The sequence below is a fragment of the Barbus barbus genome (genome assembly GCF_936440315.1).
Source record: "Barbus barbus genome assembly, chromosome: 30".
Lineage (NCBI taxonomy): Eukaryota > Metazoa > Chordata > Actinopteri > Cypriniformes > Cyprinidae > Barbus > Barbus barbus.
In genome coordinates, this window is record NC_136758.1 from 1,646,710 (window position 1) to 1,665,078 (window position 18,369).

An 18,369-nucleotide genomic window follows, 5' to 3' on the forward strand; every position below is an offset into this window, starting at 1 on the left:
TCTGAAAATAGACAAAACCCGAAACCTTTGCAAAAAGGCTTTTTATGACTCTGGCAGCCTTTTATAAACAAAATAGCCATAAAAAATGACAGGTTTTAATCTGCCTGTATTAACGAGTTTATATTTGAAAATTTATCCCCGTCAGTTTAAGGCTCTGGTCTCCTCCCCGTCCTGATGGTTTGTTGGTGGAGTTTGTGTGAGTTTCACTGTCAATCAACATCCTCTCTCCAATGAAACTCTACACGACACTGAAAATAACAATACATCATCCCTAAGACATTTGCATTGTGCCAAGGTATATGTGATGGATAAGGAGGACGTCTGTGAATGTAAGGTGATTAGAGCACCTTATTCTCACGGGAGAACATTTACAAGTCATATGATGAAGTCACGACCCAGCAGCTATTAAAAAAAAAAAAAACACTTGATTTAAGGCACGCACCCACAAACGTGTAGACATGAAACCGATATGCTTTTGAAATCAAAGCACATAATCTTGAATTACACATAAAGGCCCGCATGCGTGGACAGTTTGTACATTATTAATGCGTCAGTCTTTACTGAGAAGCCCACAGCATCACCGTTATATCAGCGGCGATTTCAGATAGAAATATCACTGCACACTTTCTATCATATGCCTTCACTTTTGACAGGAGCTGCATTCTGTCTGCTATTTCGTCTTGTTTGTTTTAATAAAGACAAGATATGAAAGGTGAATAGAATACAATTTTAACTAATATATATTACCATAATTGTACGATTTATTTATCAACTATAAATCAGTGTGAATGATATATGAACAAACCCCTCAGTAAAAACATTCAGAATATAAACAGGAATAAAACTGTTAAGTCTGGTATATGTAATTAAGTGCTGCTGAAGTGGAGAAAAACACCCTCAGTCTTTAAAATGCATTGAGATATAGGCCTGGTTTCACAGACGGGGCTTAGACTAAGCCAGGATTAGGCCATAGTTCAATTAGGACATTTTTATTAATATGCCTTAGAAAAAACATTACTGGTGTGAATCTTGAGACAAAACAAGAGCACTGATATATTTTAAGATCAATCAGTGCAAGTTTATTTCAGTTGAACCAGCTCAGACTTACATTTTAGTCTGGGACTAGGCTTAAGCCTTGTCTGTGTTTGTCTGATTCCTCTACATTTGGCATGACATCATCAGCTGGGACCCAATCAATACATGTCTACTCATAAATTACGCTGCTCCATAAATAATTTCAGCAGCGCTGCTGCTGCTCACACGAGCGTTGAGCTCATGTGTCTGTCTCACCTCATCTCATCTAACGCCAACGACGATAAAGAGCACAATCAAATCAAAGCTGTGCAATGGATTCCACCTCACAGTCTTATTAGGTTAAACATGTCCAAATTTGACATATATCATATCATATCTTAATAATTTCAAAGATCTGCTTATTCAGAAGCAGAAAAGATATTACAACATACAGCAAACTTGAAGTTAAAATAGATTTAATAATTCATAATCTTATTGTAAATGATTCATCAGTGATGTTATGCAAAAGTATAAAATATTTGTCTTCATAATCTTTCTTCAAAACAAATAAAACTTGCCCCACCTCTGAATGACTTTCTTCACCACACTTTTACTTTTCAACCCACCTGTAATACATATTTTGTCGTGTTAAATACAAAAATAAATTTCATTACCAACATAGGCTAATTGGAAAAATGTGCCTGTGGAGACTTTTCTGCAAAATTATATTACGTTCCTTCTTGCTGGTTTCAGGACACTTTCAAAGTGATGCTAAAAGTGCATTCAGTTTTATCCGAGACAGACAAATGTCAATCTGTCACTAAAAGGTTAACGATCTATAATATTTGAAAATAACGTACCACCCATCTGAATTCTGATAGTGTTTAGAAAAGCAAACGAGAGATAAAAACATTTGCTTTAGCGACCATGCCTTTCGTTGTCCTAAGAACATTTTGCATACATTCCAATTAAGTTATGAAAACGTTATTTGTATATGTTTTCTGAACGTTTAAAATGTCAATTTTTTTTTTTTTATGTGTTAAGGCCTCACACCATGTGTTCAAACCAAGGATGATAACTATAAAGATAACGATAAAGAACCAAAAATCTTGTTTCCAAAAATCTTTCCCAATATTAAAAAATAGCAGAGCCCACACCACAGCTAAAACGATAAAGGCAGAGAAACAATATCATTGGAATCACTTTCAGAACAATTTTTTCCAGCTGATGAAGGATAAAAACATTGACATCCAATCAGAATCCATCCTGCTATAACGAGCTTGATAATTTAAAGCAGCAGACGAGCGTGCGCTTAGAATAAACAGACGATATCTTTCACTGGTGTGGACGCTAATATCGTTATCTTTATAGTTGGTATGAACGGGCCTTTAACGTTAAAATAACATTCCATTTGATCATTTTGCAAACATTATGGAAACCTAACTTTTGAATGTTATAATTACATTTAAAAAAAATCAGAGAAATGTCCAACTAAACATTTCAGTAAAAACATTCCACAAACAATATATAAATAACGTTTTTGTGCTAACATTTTGAAAACACTATTAAAAAACAGTTAACTGTCAACAAATGTTATATTAATGTTACTTGAAGATCGTTTGTTCATAACTTTGAGAGAACCTTGCCAGAACATTTGCCAAAGTACTGAGAATGTTCCCCCTTAGCTGGGGTTCTACAAGCTATTCTCTATTGTGACATGTATCGTGACTTGCATCATTAGTGCAATGCTGTACTAGGTGAGTTAACAAGCAAGTTTACTACATCAGAAAAGTCATATATACATATATATATATATATATACACATATATACACACATGTGGAGCTGGTTATTGGTTATGAGATTAAAACATCACAATTCTTGATTGTGCAAGGAATCATGCAAAAACGAGTCTTTACTAATGGATAATCTGCCCACGTAATCATATTTTGTGTGAAAAGGAATAAAAGATGTTGATGTTTTACTGTCACTAGTTCAGCTGGAAACTGCAGTGAATTTTACATAGGTACATCTTTGGAGTTTCACAAGAATGAAGCGAGAGGCACATTTTTTTAATGAGCCTGTGTTTTCCATTATGGAAGTACAATGGCTTCTGGGTGCCGCTTCATGTTGACTTTAAAAGAAGATCTATCTGTACTTTACTAACGATAAGCGTACCATCAGAACCCAGTGCAGGGCTAGAGATCATTTGGTCAGTGAAGCATAAACGATATGACGTTTTGTTCTGTTAAATACAGTAATACCCTTGTCTTAATCTGCTTTCCCTGACCTCGTGACCGGCCCGCACCACTGCGTACTCGTCCCCAGAAACATCGCTGGGCCTGACATGAGCCGCTCATCCTGATGACAGGCCAGAAATGAGGTTTAATCAGTCACGTAATTACACATCATTTATTTCCACTGCTAAACAGATTCTGTGGTTAATGAGTAGCCGTGTAGTATTGACGGACCTGACCCTGCAAAACAGCTTCCTCAAGGGATTGACTTGTGGTGTCTTCTGTGTGTTGTTAGCTTTGGATAATAACCTGTAACGGACAAATTAACGGAATGGAATTATGTGAAAGTGAAAGTCACATTTCAGAAGTACATAATAGGGCTGTCGCGATTCGTCGATTTTAGTCGACTAGTCGATTTTTAAAAATCGGTGACTTCATTTCGCTCGCGTCGACTAACCGGCAAAATACCGGAAGTGGTGCATTTCACGGACGAGAATCCATAAAACACATTTTTAGACTATTTTCCAAGGCTGCATGATATATTAAACCCATTTAAAAATCATAATTAAGCATAATTGTGAATTCACAAACGCTATGATTTAATTAAATAATTATATGCGATGCAGTTCACACAGTATATGCTCTTAGCGTGGAATGAAGACGGTCTAGCCCCTATCTTCTTCCCTTTCCTAAGACCTGTCTGCCTCCATGGAGGTGGACGCGTCAATGAAACTGTGTTTGCACAAGCACATTATGAATGAAAACGGCGCGCAGTCAGCTCTAAAAAAAAAAAAAGGAGCTGATTGTGCTTCTCCCCGCTGTACATCTTGCATTCCCGCTGCTGCTGAGGCACGGCGGCGAGTGAGATTGCGGGGATCGCAACATGGATCTGGCGAACGGGTTGGAGACGGGATTCGCCCTATCTCCTCCTGCATTCCCCAGATCTAGCGCTCTCGCTCCTGGAAGCCCGCGTGTGCAGTTCTTCCCCCTTTGAGTGGGAGCTCGCTGTTGCAGCGCGTGTTGCCGAGGCGACGCGTGCATTACGTATTCTCATTCATATCAGAAGCGATGCCCCGAGTGGAACAGACGCTTGCGAACTATCTGTCCCCTTGCGTGGCGTTGTCTCTGAAGGCTCGCGGCTGCAGGTCAGGCTGGTGCGTGTCTGCACACCATGGCAGTGTTACAGGCGCACCAAGCTGACGTACCTGCTTAGAGAGCTGGATGAGGGATAGGGGCTCACTTTGACTGAAATATAAGCTGATCTCTGAGTCTCTAGAGCTCCTGGTTCGGCCGTCTCCTGCCGGTCCTCCGCTTCAGGGCACCGAGCCAGCAGCTCTGGGTACATCAAAGGCCAGTCTCGAGAGACTGGTTCCCTTATTAGACCATTTAGGCAGCGTGGAAACTACTGCCAAATGGATCTCATTGGGTCCTGCGTACTGTAGAGAAAGGCCTTTGTATTCAGTTCGGCGCTCTGCCGCTGCCTTTCAACGGGGCGTGTGCCCTGAGCAGGCTCTGATCATGGAACAGGAAGTAGACACTCTCTTGAGGAAGGTCCCTCCTCACAGAAGAGAGTCTGGGTTCTACAGCCGGTGCTTCATTGTTCCAAAGAAGGATGGTAGATCTGCGTCAGTTGAACCGCTCAGTCATGTGACTGAAGTTCAGGGTGCTTACACTCATCAGTCGTGTCTCAGGCCAAGTCCGAGGACTGTTTGTCACAATAGATCTAAGGATGCATATTTCACGTCTCCATCCTTCCCTCTCACGGGAAGTCCCTGAGGTTTGCTTTTGGGGGCAAAGCTTACCAATACCGGGTTCTACCTTTTGGCCTTGCACTCTCACCCCGCACCTTCATGAAGTGTGTGGATGCTGCCCTGGCTCCTCTGCGACTCCAGGGCATCCGCATACTCAATTATATCAACGGTTGGTTGATTCTAGCTCGAACAGAGCAGGTGGCGGTTCGGCATCAAGATGTCGTTCTCGCGCACATGAAGGTTGAGGTTGAACGCCAAGAAAAGTGTACTTTCTCCAGTTCAGAGAACCACTTATCTAGGCGTGGTGTGGGATTCGACCACGATGCAGGCACGTATGTCTCCTGCTCGCATCGAGTCGATCCTCACCTCAGTCAAGAGAGTGAAAGAGGGCCAGTCACTCACTGTCAAGCAGTTTCAGAAACTGCTGGGGCTCATGGCAGCTGCGTCCAACGTGATACCTTTTGGCCTGCTATACATGAAACCCCTACAGTGGTGGCTCAAGACCAAGGGGTTCTCCCCGAGGGGAAGCCTGCTTCGCATGATCAAGGTGACGCGGCGATGCCTACGTGCCTTAGACATGTGGAGCCAAGCTTGGTTCTTGTCTCAGGGCCCGGTGGTGGGAGCTCCTTGTCGCCGCGTAATGCTAGCGACGGACGCATCCCTCACTGGTTGGGGAGCGTTCATGAGTGGCCACCCTGCCCGCGGTCTGTAGAGCAGTCGCCATCTAACGTGGCATATCAATTGTTTGGAAATGTTGGCCGTGTTTCGTGCACTCAAGCACTTTCTCCCAGACCTAAGAGATCACCATGTGTTGATGCGCACCGACAGCACAGCGGTGGTCTCTTAAATCAACCACCAGGGAGGTCTGCGAGCTGGCGGACCAGATCCTCGTGTGGTCCCAGGGCTAACTTAATTCGCTGAGAGCCAATTATCCCTGGGTATTTCAGGGAGCAGACATCCTGTCGAGGCCCGGGGAATGGATGCTTCACCCCATGCTGGTGAAGCAGATATGGAAAGTTTTTGGCTTTGCGACTCAAGAGTCAGCGCTATGCCCCTCTATTTCCTCCAGCTCCTCTGGACTGGACGCTATGGTACAGACCTGGCCGAGGCTTCGTCTGTACGTTTTTCCCCGATCGCTCTGCTCCCGGGAGTTCTGGCGAGAGTGCGCCAGGACGAGGTCAGCCTACTTTTGGTAGCACCGTTCTGGCCGGGCCGAGTATGGTTCTCAGACCTGATTTCTCTCCTCGACGGCTTTCCGTGGGAGATTCCCGTCAGGAGAGATCTCCTCTCACAGGCGGGGGGCACTGTCCTTCACCCCTGCCCGGAGTTGTGGAAACTGTGGCCTCTGAGGGGGCGCGGCTCATAGCTTCCGGTCTCTCAACCGAGGTTGCTGAGACCATCTTCCAATCCAGAGCTCCCTCTACGAGGAAACTGTATGCCCTGAAGTGAAACTTTTTCACTTCTTGGTGCGGAGACCGCCACCTTAACCCAGTTAACTGCCCGATTGGTACAGTGCTGGAGGTCCTACAGGCCCGTTTCTCCGCAGGGGTAACTCACTCCACCCTGAAGGTTTACGTGGCGGCTTTATCGGCCTACCACGCCCTTCTCGGTGGTCTTACAGTGGGTTGACACCCCCTGGTTACATGTTTCCTCCAAGGTGCGCTGAGGCCTCCTGTACGACGTGTCCCTACGGGGACCTGGCTGTGGTTTTAGAAGCGCTCTGTAACCACCATTCGAGCCTATTGAAGAGATTTTTGATCGCATTCTCACTTTGAGACCGTGGCCCCTTCTTATCTCGTCTTTGCCCCAGGTACTTGGAAGTCTGGTGGCGTGGGCATCTCGTTCCCCTAGCGCTTTCGACGCAGCTCGAGTTCCTGGAAGGGAACGTCTCGGGTTACGTATGTAACCCTGGTTCCCTGAAGGGAACGAGACGCTGCGTCTCTAGGCCATACTTCCTACATCCCTGCGAGCGGTCGCTTCATTCCTAGAAGCAAACGCCGGCTCCAACGCACATGCTTTTATGCTTCCCCCGCACATGCTTTTATGACATCACCCGCCTATGATGTCTCGCCCATCCATTGGACAGATTACACTCTGGTTCAGAGCGCAGTCATGCTGAAGGCGTTCCCCTAGCGTCTCGTTCCCTTCAGGGAACCAGGGTTGCATACGTAACCCGAGACGTTTTCCATTATTTTCTGGATTCCATTTTAATTGTTCCATTAAATTTTAATAATAAAAAGCATCTCCAATTAATTGATTTTATATTTAAAAAAGTATTTTTTCAGAAATACTGCACATTTGGTGGGGGAGTGAATAACCAACACTCTCTCCACCCTCAATACCACGACTGAGGTGAGACCCTTGAGCAAGGCACCGAACCCCCAACTGCTCCCCGGGCACCGCAGCGTTGGCTGCCCACCGCTCCGGGTGTATGTTCACTACTGAGTGTACACTTGGATGGGTTAAATGCAGAGCACACATTTCACTGCTGGTTATATGCTGTATAATTGTGTATGTGAGAAATAAAAACAAATTATAATTATTATTATTATTATTTACATTTTTCACCTAAATAAATTCTGGTAAATAATATTTCTGGTAAATACTCCTTTAAAAAGTGTTTTTTGACGATAATGTTGTTATTATTAGACTAGAACACGTGGATATGTTGTCATTCCTCACACTATAATACTGAACACTGATTTCAGTGATTTGGACTATGAGATGGACTCTTGCTTCTTGCACTCTATGTTGCACTTCACTTTTGCTTTAAAAAAGGATTTCATAGAAATTTGGCTTTTATTTGGTTTAATAAAATATTTAAAAGTAAAATTACAGATTTGTTTGCGGGAAATTAATTGTTTAGATTAATCGATTAATCGAAAAATTAGTCGATAGATTAATACAAATAAAAATAGTCGTTAGTGGCAGCCCTAGTACATAAACTATGATCTATGTTAACTATGATCAAAGTTCAATTAAGGCCCCTACATATATACTCACAGCAAAGTTCTTTTTTTGTTCCTCACTTTGGGTTAAAAGGAAATTTGAAGTATCAGTACCACAGACCAATGGTGGCTCAAAGGTGTTTACCAGACGGAGCTTTCAAACCAAGCAGACCTTTGTTGGTGAACATGGCAAATTTGCGCATTGCAAAATCTGTGTGGGGAAATTTTTTACCATCACGTGAAATTCCCAATTGGTTCCTATTGAATTGACTGGATTTTGCCCGCAACTTTATAGTGGGCTGTGCATCCTAACTTGAATAAAACCTCAGAAGTGACTGATTATACAAAGGCACAAACTTTAACATTATAATATTGCTAAGATAAGACATGGTACGCTAAAATGCACACACACACACACACACACACACATACATACATATATATATATATATATATATATATATATACACACACACACACACACACACACACACACGTCTAAAATGGTACATTTTCAGCTATATTTATTAGGGATGCACGATATTGGATTTTTGCCGATATCCGATATGCCGAAAATTTTCAACTAATTTTGGCCGATAGCCAATACCAATACAATTATTTTTAATTTTGGTTACTTTTTAACAAGAACTTATTTGTTAGAATTAAATAAAGAATAATAAAATTATTTTATAATGACAGTACATTGAAGATTTGAAAATCACTATAAATAAACTATATATTAATCACTGCATTTGCTTTCAGAAAGATGTAGTAGTAACCTTAACATTTTATTTTATGATTTAACATTTGTAAATGATCTAAAGCAAAAGAGTTGTAAACATTCTGAAAATATTTTAGAGCTCATACTTTGTTTAAAAAATATAACATATTACACATGAATGAAAACATCAGTATAAGTAAAATTATTTAATTTAAGTGTCATGTTTGTGATTTATTTATTTTTGTTCATGTAAGCTATAGCTTCTGACCTTTAAATCAAAACATACTCATGAATTCATGGCATCAATTACGGCTTTATTTAATCAGAAACACAAATCTAAATATTATTTGTGTATTTTGCTTTCATTTTATTAGAAGTAGGCCAACAGCGCCCCCTATGGAATTAAGACTCCTTACTGTGTGGGCATTAGGACCCGGGGGAGGCTGCCGCTGCTTCCACTGAACATGCTATTACTGTTTATCATAAACCGTCTTTTAAACCATCAATCTTTTCGTGCATTCTCTGTTTAAATGCAGCAATCGAAAACAGTGAATCCAATCACCATTCAGGCAAAACTTTGCTTCAAGAATGAGCCACAATGTTGACGTGATTTAATCGCTAGCACAGCCCTGAGCACATGTGAGTTAATGTATTCTTCTTATCGGCAAGACATATCGGCATAATTTTTTCATATCGGGCTGATGCTGATATTTACATTTAAAGGCATTATCAGCCGATTCCGATATTGGTCCGATAATATCGTGCATCCCTAATATTTATATTATTTTTCAACACATCTATGATCAAAGTTAAATTAGTGTTAAAAGAAAATTTGAAATATCGGTGTCACAGACAAATGGTCGAAGGATATTTAGCTTTTCAAGAAATTTTACTTTTTCAAACTCACAGTTTGTTCTTCGGTTTCACTTGTAATCAGTTTGGACAGATGATAGTTTGAAGGTGTTTACCAGCCTGAACAAACTTTTCTGGAAAATTCACTTTGGCCAGCTGTTTTAAACTCCTGGACCAAACGTCAGGTTGGCCTGATTTTGATAGAAATAAGTCACACAAGTTCATCTGATTTTGCACCATGGACCAATGGTTGTTCGAAGGTGTTTACCAGCTGGAGCAAACTTTTACAGAAAGTTCACTTTGGCAAGCTTAAACTCCCAAAATAAACCTCATTTTGGCCTGATTTTGTTTGAAATTACATCACAGTTTTCACCAGCAACTGTTCTTCAAAATCCTCTCCACTCAAACACTGGTGGTCAGCACATGGTGGGCCGCTGATGGCATGCGGCTGATTAGTTGACTACTTTCCTAGGCAACTAGTTAACTAAGTAGCAAGTCGTAGAGCACAGACTCTTGTCCTTCGGCAGATGCCCCTCACTCACTTCTCCCATCTCGCGCATGGGTGGCGATGGGTCGGATCCGGGCTCTGATTGCCCCATCCATCATGATCGGTGGTGCTGAAGCCCATCAATGGTTAAATTGAATATACTAAGGCCTGTTGGTCGGTGTCTATATTTAATAAAGGCCACTGATGAGGTGCTGATTTATCGGCCGGCAGTATTCACACTCCATTACAAGGAGATTACACAGCTCGAGCTGTATCTGCCCCGGCAACACAGTAAGGAGATTTCAGATTTCAAACCCAAGCCAGGGAAGGAGAGACGGGCTGATACAAGCGCAATCACTGTATGCACAAGGGGAATTATCCACCATCATGAGGGGTGACATGATGCTTGTTAAATTTAGGCTTGATGCTTGTGGTTCTACTGCATATGCTTTGTCAAACTGTTCATCATCAACGCCAGTCCATTTAAGGTGCCCATGAACTTATTCTGACTCAATAATGGACTGAAGAGAAAAAAATATATAAATACAGGGTTTGGTGATGGACACATTAGTGAGATTTCAGGGAAATTGAATGGGCATAAAAGGTCCACTTTCAATAGTGTAGTGATGTATGAAGCACAGCTCACATAGAAAAAGCTTTCAGACCAAGCAGATCTCTGTTGAATGTAGTGAATTTGCATGACGAACTGAACCCATTGCGAAATCTGCATTGGGAGTTTGTTTCAACTTCAAGGGAAATTCCCAGTTGATTCCTACTGAAATGACTGGATTTTGCCCAAACCTTTATTGTGGGCTGTGCATCCTAACTGGAATAACACCTCAAATATAAGTCTGCAATAATACATTTTCTATTAGATTTTTTTTTTTTTAAATGTGTGTGGTCACATTTACCGCTGCTTTGCAAATTTTTGTGTTTAAAATCCATTCATTTCCATAGAAATCCGCACAGGAAATTTGCATGGGGTTGAACAATTTCCCCACACAGATTTTACAACAGGTTCAAGCTGGTCACGTGAATTCACTGCGTTGACCAACAGAAAGCTGCTTGTTTTAAAAGACTTCTGTATGAGCTGTTTCATACATAACTACACCAGTGACAATAAATAACCACTTTTATTCACAAAATGTCACCAAAAATATGTGAACCACAGGAATGGGATAAAGGGGGAAAAATGCAAGGTCTCAAAACCCGTTTAACTTCTTTTAACTTGACACCATTGCAAAAGACACGAGTCACAATGGTAAAACACGCCAGTCTAGCGCGTTTACATAGAAAAACAATGGAAAGTAGAGCAATGTAATAGAAAATGTGTTCTGTGTTAATGGTTCCTAACTATACATTTCTTTCGCGAGGGCCTTAGCAAACCACTCCTGCGTGAGATGTGCTTTATACATCGCTAAACTTTTAACAAAGGAGTAATGTGACAACACCTTTAGGATTTGGCCGAAAAGGGGTATTGTACGCAACGTAATGATGCCTTTCTTTCACAAGCATCTTTGCATTAGGAGTGCATCAGCGATGCCTTCACAATGGGTTTCGGAACACAGCCATTCCCCTGGTTTCACAGACAAGGCTTAAGCCTAGTCCTATGTAAGTCTGAGCTGTTTCAACTGAAAGAAACTTGCACCGATTGATCTTAAAATTTATCAATGCCTTTGTTTTGTCTCAAGAGGGTCACTAGTAATGTTTTTTCTAAGGCACGTTTAATAAAAATTACTTAAATGTCCTAATTGAACTATGGACTAATCCTGATTTAGTGAAGCCAGGCCATTATGTGTCATTTCAGTACACCCAAGTTAAATCAGAATAACGTTTTTTGAAAGCAAGACAGCAATCATGCCATGTGACTTCCCACAGTGGACGCTTCAGGTTGGGAAGCAATTCCACACATCCTCAGAATTCCCTGCTGGACAAATCCGGCCCTAGGAGTCAGGGGTCCGGAGCCAGGTGATCACCAGCTGTCTAATGTGACAGGGCTACGGTGTCCGACCGGTAAAGGAATGTAACGCCTTATTCTAAACCACATCTGACATCTTCTGTTGTCCAGAACACGTCCAGGTCATCAGACACTAGTTCTGCTGCTCCAGTGCTGCTCCACACACGGCAGTATCGTCCATTCAATCATGTGGGTTTTTGTAACTTGCTCTAGTAGAGTTAGTAGTTTAGCTCGTTTGCATATCCATGAAGCGAGTGGAGGGGAACTCCAGGACTTAGACAGAGTGAAATATGATTCGGCCGAGAACAAGAAGCTAGTGTATGTATGTCAAAGGTCTTTAGCACCTTAGCAGAAAAAAAGCCATCTGTCAACATGTTCCACACATCAGCTTTAATGAGACGCCACTCAAACTATTTACAGAGACCTACTCTCTCTGCCGTGCCAACCGGAGCCCGGACATTCAGAGGAGGGATTAATTAACAATTAATCAACGGCTGATTCGATAGGGCCTGACCATACCAGGAGGCTGTTTACAGCCGTTTACTGACAGATGAGATGGGAGTCTGAGCGCCGTGTCCTAATGTGCACTATAAAAGGCTTTACTGTGACATATAAATACGATTGAGCTTCGGACAGGTGCGAACAGGGGCCCGTGATTACAGAAGACCAGTGTGTAACGCGTGTACACTAATAATATTAGTGTAAAGACATCTCATCTGAAAGACACTTGATGGATAAAATCCTACATGTTTGCCTCTTTCACTTAGAATTAGATCACATTACAACAGTAAAATGGGCTGTGAACGGTGTCGTGATGTAAGAGAGTCATCTTAAAGTACAGATTTCAGTCTATGTGAAATGCTGTAATATTTTGATACCATGTAGTCTTAATAAATAAATGAACAGGGCCAGTTTTGATTTGAGTGTGGTCTATGTAGTAAAGAATCATAGCAAATGCTCTGGCATAACTTGCCTTCTCAAGCACTGTCACAGTTGAACAGGGTAAGTGAAATAAAAAACATATAAAGTGTTACCTATGATCCACCGGTCTCCACTTTATAATAAACTGATAATGTTTGAAAACTAACAATTTAATGTTCTTTAGTGCAAAAGCTAGAATTAAAGGCCCTTCAGTGCAGATCATATTTCAACATCACTGACTGTGACAGACAAAGACTAATTACTGTTGTAAATGTGCAATATGTGTTTTGTTTAAAACACTAAATACTACTGAACAATATGGGATAATTTAACATCGGATATATTTATATTGATAATTTAATGACAGGATATACGTTTACTGAATTGCTTAATTTAAATGCAATGTGTGCAGAATATGTGCACAATCAACTGTGTTAATTTTGTCAAAAATAAAACAGATTGTCAGTAATAACAATGTGCATTAATAATTTTTTCAACCTAAATTGAAGATACACGTCGCTGATGAAGCAAAGCAAAAATAAATATATAAATAAATAATTAAGAAATATTAAATTAAAACAAAATGAAAAACAAAACACAAAGCAAAAACAAAACAAAATACTTCTGAAGGTACACAGTGCTGACAAAGAAAAGTAAATAAATAATAATCAAAACAAAAACACACAAAACAAAAAAAACAGAACGCAAAACAAATAAAAAAATAACAGCAAAGCGAAGCAAAAACAAGCAAATACAACTCAAAAAATAAATAAATAAAATGCTCTGTGTGTGTGAGTACTGGTATCCTCTACATTACGATGTTACGAGGATCAAATGTCCCCACGAGTATAGTAATACCAGTCATTTTTGTACTTGTGGGGACTTTTTTGTTTGTCTCCACGAGGAGATAAGCTTATAAATCACACAGAATTTAGTGTTTTGAGAATATAAAACTGCCTGTAGTTTAGTGTGAGAGGTAGGTTTAGCTGTAGGGTTAGGGTAAGGGGACAGAAAATACAGTTTGTACAGTAGAAAAACCATTACGTCTATGAAGAGCCCCTGTAAACCACGTGTGTGTGTGTGTGTGTGTTGAGGAGCACTTTGAGGAGACTGTGTTTTTGGGTCAGTAGTGATCCAGTCGGCTGTAAGCTCCTTGCCGAAAGGCTCTCTGTGCTGACGCAGCACTGTGTGTGTGTGTGTGTGATTAAGGGGGTCAACATCCTCCTAATCTCCTTACTAGGTAGCACTTCACCCAGCTAATGATTAGCAACTTTCCTAAAAAACACAGCACAGATGGACGGCACTGAGTCAGCGTGTGTACACAACAGTTACTTTCCCTTTCTTTCTTTAACGTGTCTGGTTTTAACTGCCACAGAACAAAATGAAATAAAATATTAATATGAATGATGTCATATGAATGCAATGATGTCACAACTAAAGATTTTTTTTTTTTTGCATCATTCTGTATTAGTTGAGAATGAACTTTAAATTGGATTTGTATTATGAAAGATTATAAACTAACAGTAGAAATCATGAAGCTGAAGTGTCCAGCTTTACCAGTTGTTCCACCTAACTTAATGGTCCCTTTTTATTTGTTAATAAATAATAATCTGAATGAATAAATATTGATTTAGACAAGCACATGCTTTCTGCACTATGGCCTGCCTCACTGACCTGGAATGTGTTTGGCCCAGCCGATGATGACCACCAGCTCGCGGTCGGCCAGGTCACACAGTGTGGTCAGAGCTTTGATGTCGCTCTCGGGCATGGTGGGGTCCGGCATGGCGTAGATCTTCTCTGGCTCCGCTACCAGCAGATGGGACACGATCTTCGTCACTGAGGATGAGGAGGAGGCACAAATCAAATTATTCTGATGTGAAATAACATAATAAACAATATAGCATCAACTATCTGTTTCAGATTCAAATATTCACAAACTATTCATAATATGTTTTCTGCGATTGTGTTCATATTCACACTCATTAATAAAACATTATAATTCATTATAGTATATAAAAACTTTAATTTGTCCCAGTCATGATTTATGATGCTTAACTGATTAGTAGTTTATGCAGCTTCAGCTAAAAAAATAATAATATTGAAATACTGAGAATTTATAATTACATTGTTATGCCATTGTTTGTGCATACTGATAAACATTAATAAACCATAATGATGCATTATAAAAGCTTCCAACTTGGAGTAATTAACACTAATGATGATAACTGATGAGTAGTTATTTATATTAATGGTGTTACGCTTATTATAAATATAATATAATGTAATATGTAATGAAATATAAGCAATATAATATAATATAATGTTTATGATTTACTAATGAAAGTTTTGAATGATGCTGAATGTTTCGATGTCTTACAGTTTTTTTAAACTGCTTACACACATTTTCAAAATTTTGCCTTTTTTTTTTCAAAACTTTACACACAAATCCAAGAACTGCACACACAAAATGCCTCAAATCTCTTGCAAAATGAAGCACTGCATTCAAAATATCACAAACACATCTGAAAAGAATACATTTGCAAACACCTTTGCCATAATATCAATTCCTGATAGATTGTTGTGTTACAAATTGTGTGTTGTGGTTTGCAAAAAGAGTTTTATGAACTTGAAAAATGAGTCAAAGGCTGAGAATTAGTGTCTGGTTTTGCAGATTTGGTGTGTGCTGCTTTGAGTGTCAGCTTTCAGAAACTGTGTGACACGTTAAGATTTTGTGTTGAAAAAAGTGAGCATGTTGTATTTCATTCATAGAAGTGTGATGTGAATGTGTGATTTTTTTTCATTTATAAATATATGAAATGTGTGTGTGTGTGTGTGTGTGTGTGTCCTCACAGGGTTTTTTGGCTGGCGGTGACAGTGTGAGCCCCAGGTAGGCTGTGTTTTCTGCATCCATTCTCCTCTTGTATTTCTGTCGGCCTCCTCGTACGCGATCTAGCCGAACACCTGATCAAACACAAATGATACATCACACTTTAAAATCAATACACATTTCATCACATCTGTGAACAAAATGTTGTTTTGAGTTTAAATATTGCGTAAACATTTTTATTCTTTGACTGAACATATTCACACGAGTGAAGTGAGAAATCAAACAACCAAAGCCATGTAAAGATGATTTCAAAGATTATGTCTGTGTCAAAGTTCTGTAACACAAAGCATTTAAAGTGTGTCATGATACAGACACAACTTCAGCATTTAGTACATGATATAATGCAACATAATAACATAAGAGTATATTATTGATATAAAGTATTAATATTATTGTTCTACATCATGCTTGTAGGAGACATGGGCACAATTGTAATTTTAATTTAAAAAATGTCATTATTAAAATCACAGATTTCAAAGCATTGTTACATTACTGTAAATAAAAGTCAAATAATTTGTTACTTTACTATTTACAGGACTTACTGATTTTTTTTTTTTTTTTGACTGATTAATGAAAAAGCACATACAATACTTTCAAAACTTGTTTTACTTGACATAAAATAAACTTTAACTGCAATAAAACATTTATTTAAAAATGTAAACTTATTTTATTTTATCTAGTTGCCGAGGCAGCTTTTCTCATTTTCATTTAGCTTTTGATGTACTAACCAATTTAAACCTGAAATAAAATGTAATACAAAATATAGATATTAAAAAACACACAACAAAATTACTAAAACATTAACTAAAAAACATAAAAAAAACATGAAACACAACAAAGTTACTAAAATATTAACTAAAATGAAAATATAAAAAATATAAAATACAAAAATAATATAGAATATATAAAAATAAAAACCAATTTTATAATATTAACAAAAACTATAATAGTGTCTCGATACAAAAATAATGAATGGGATTAAACACCCTTTAACAAGTGAAATAAGTGGGAAGATTTCTATTGCTTCAGTGCTAATCGGTGTAAAATATGTACTATTTTAATATTCCTTTGCAATGGAGCTAGTATTTGCTTTGTAGGTTTTTTCTGACACACACACACACACACACACACACACACACACACACACACACACACACCTCGATAGTAACAGTACCAGAGTGTAAATAAATAATTTCTCCTTTAAGGGAAATTTAAACCGAGGAAAGATCTGACAGATTCACCAACACAAAAACATACAAGCCTGCGAGGCCGACAGACGCTAGCGAGGGAGCGAGGGATCAGCGGGATGAGCTGCTGCGCTCTCAGCGTGTGACGGAGGTGTCAGGCCTCCATATGTGAACACTGAGCGTGGCCGCTGTGACACTACACGCCTGCCGCACATCTAAACAGATGAATATTTAACACAGGGTCAATGAACTCACAGACGGACCTTCTCATTATTTAGCTTATCAGCAGCGCCGCCGGGAACGCTAACGACAGCAGCCGCATTTACATGCAGCATCAGCTGCAAAACTGGCCAGTTTCCACCGTAAAACAATAGCTGTGTATAAAAGAACCTAAATCACACAAATATTATTGAAGTTTAGCATGTTTGTAACGCACACGCTATAAACTAACACTAACACCTTATTTATTAGCCAATTATTTGATAAGAATGCTTTTACATTTGTACATTACTCACCACTCCTAAACCTGTAATACTTGACCTGTTTGGATATTCATTCCCGGTGGTTTGAATATGAGAAAATGACTGCATTTCAATCTATATCTGACAGATGGACGTTATACCGTACACACAAGCCGAAAATCAAGCTCTAAATCAGAAAACTGGGCTGATTCTTGAGAACTGGGAAAGATAGCAACTGAAACTGCGACTTAAAAGACCAAAGCTTTATGAATTAACAGAATTATTTTGGATTAGTATGTTTTTTTTCATTGTACATTACAAAAATTAAATTTTTCTACTTCAAGTGTTACATGCTTTTCTTTGCAGTGAAAATTGTAAGTCAAAGACCATTTATAAAAACAATTGCTTAAAAATATCTAAATTGTTATTACTAAACTAAAACGATATTGCTTTTTAAAAACTTATACAACTCTGTCATCATATACTGTAGTTAATTAAAAAAAACGAGCAGCCAGTTAAAGTTCCCTGGCGGCTAAATGATTTCATCCCTCTACAACTACTGTGTCAGAGGAGGTTTGTGTGCCACTACAGCAAATTACACTCCTGCAATTCTCCCTGCTCCCTCTTTATTGAACATTATAGAGTGTGAGATTAGAACAGGGATGGAGGAGAAGAGAAAAACACTGAGAGGAGGAAAGGAGGTCCGTTTAGCACCCGTAATCAGCCGACAAATGAGAGCAGCGGCGTAAGCGCAGGACACTGTTGCGTCATTTACAGACAACCTAACTCAGATGCAGTGACCATAGCCGTGAGAACATTCATCTGATACGCTTTGCATTTTCAACATTTCCCAGAAATGTACAACTTCAGAATATGAACTGCTAATTGCATTTGATCTCAATTATAATGTCTATTTCATCAAATATGACACAAAAAGTGCAACAAAG

General features: G+C 39.4%; 1 protein-coding gene across 2 annotated transcripts in view; it reads right to left on the bottom strand.

Annotated features, from left to right (window-relative positions):
• Nucleotides 1-18,369, bottom strand: part of LOC306850188 (steroid hormone receptor ERR2-like) — an 89,515-nt gene that overhangs the window by 11,276 nt on the left and 59,870 nt on the right. For both annotated transcript variants that reach the window (XM_079385680.1, XM_079385679.1), the window contains exons 4-5: nucleotides 15,738-15,848; nucleotides 14,562-14,723 (exon numbers count right to left, since the gene is read on the bottom strand). In XM_079385680.1, coding sequence (XP_079241806.1) covers nucleotides 14,562-14,723; nucleotides 15,738-15,848 — 273 coding nt within the window. The remainder of the gene's footprint in view (nucleotides 1-14,561; nucleotides 14,724-15,737; nucleotides 15,849-18,369) is intronic.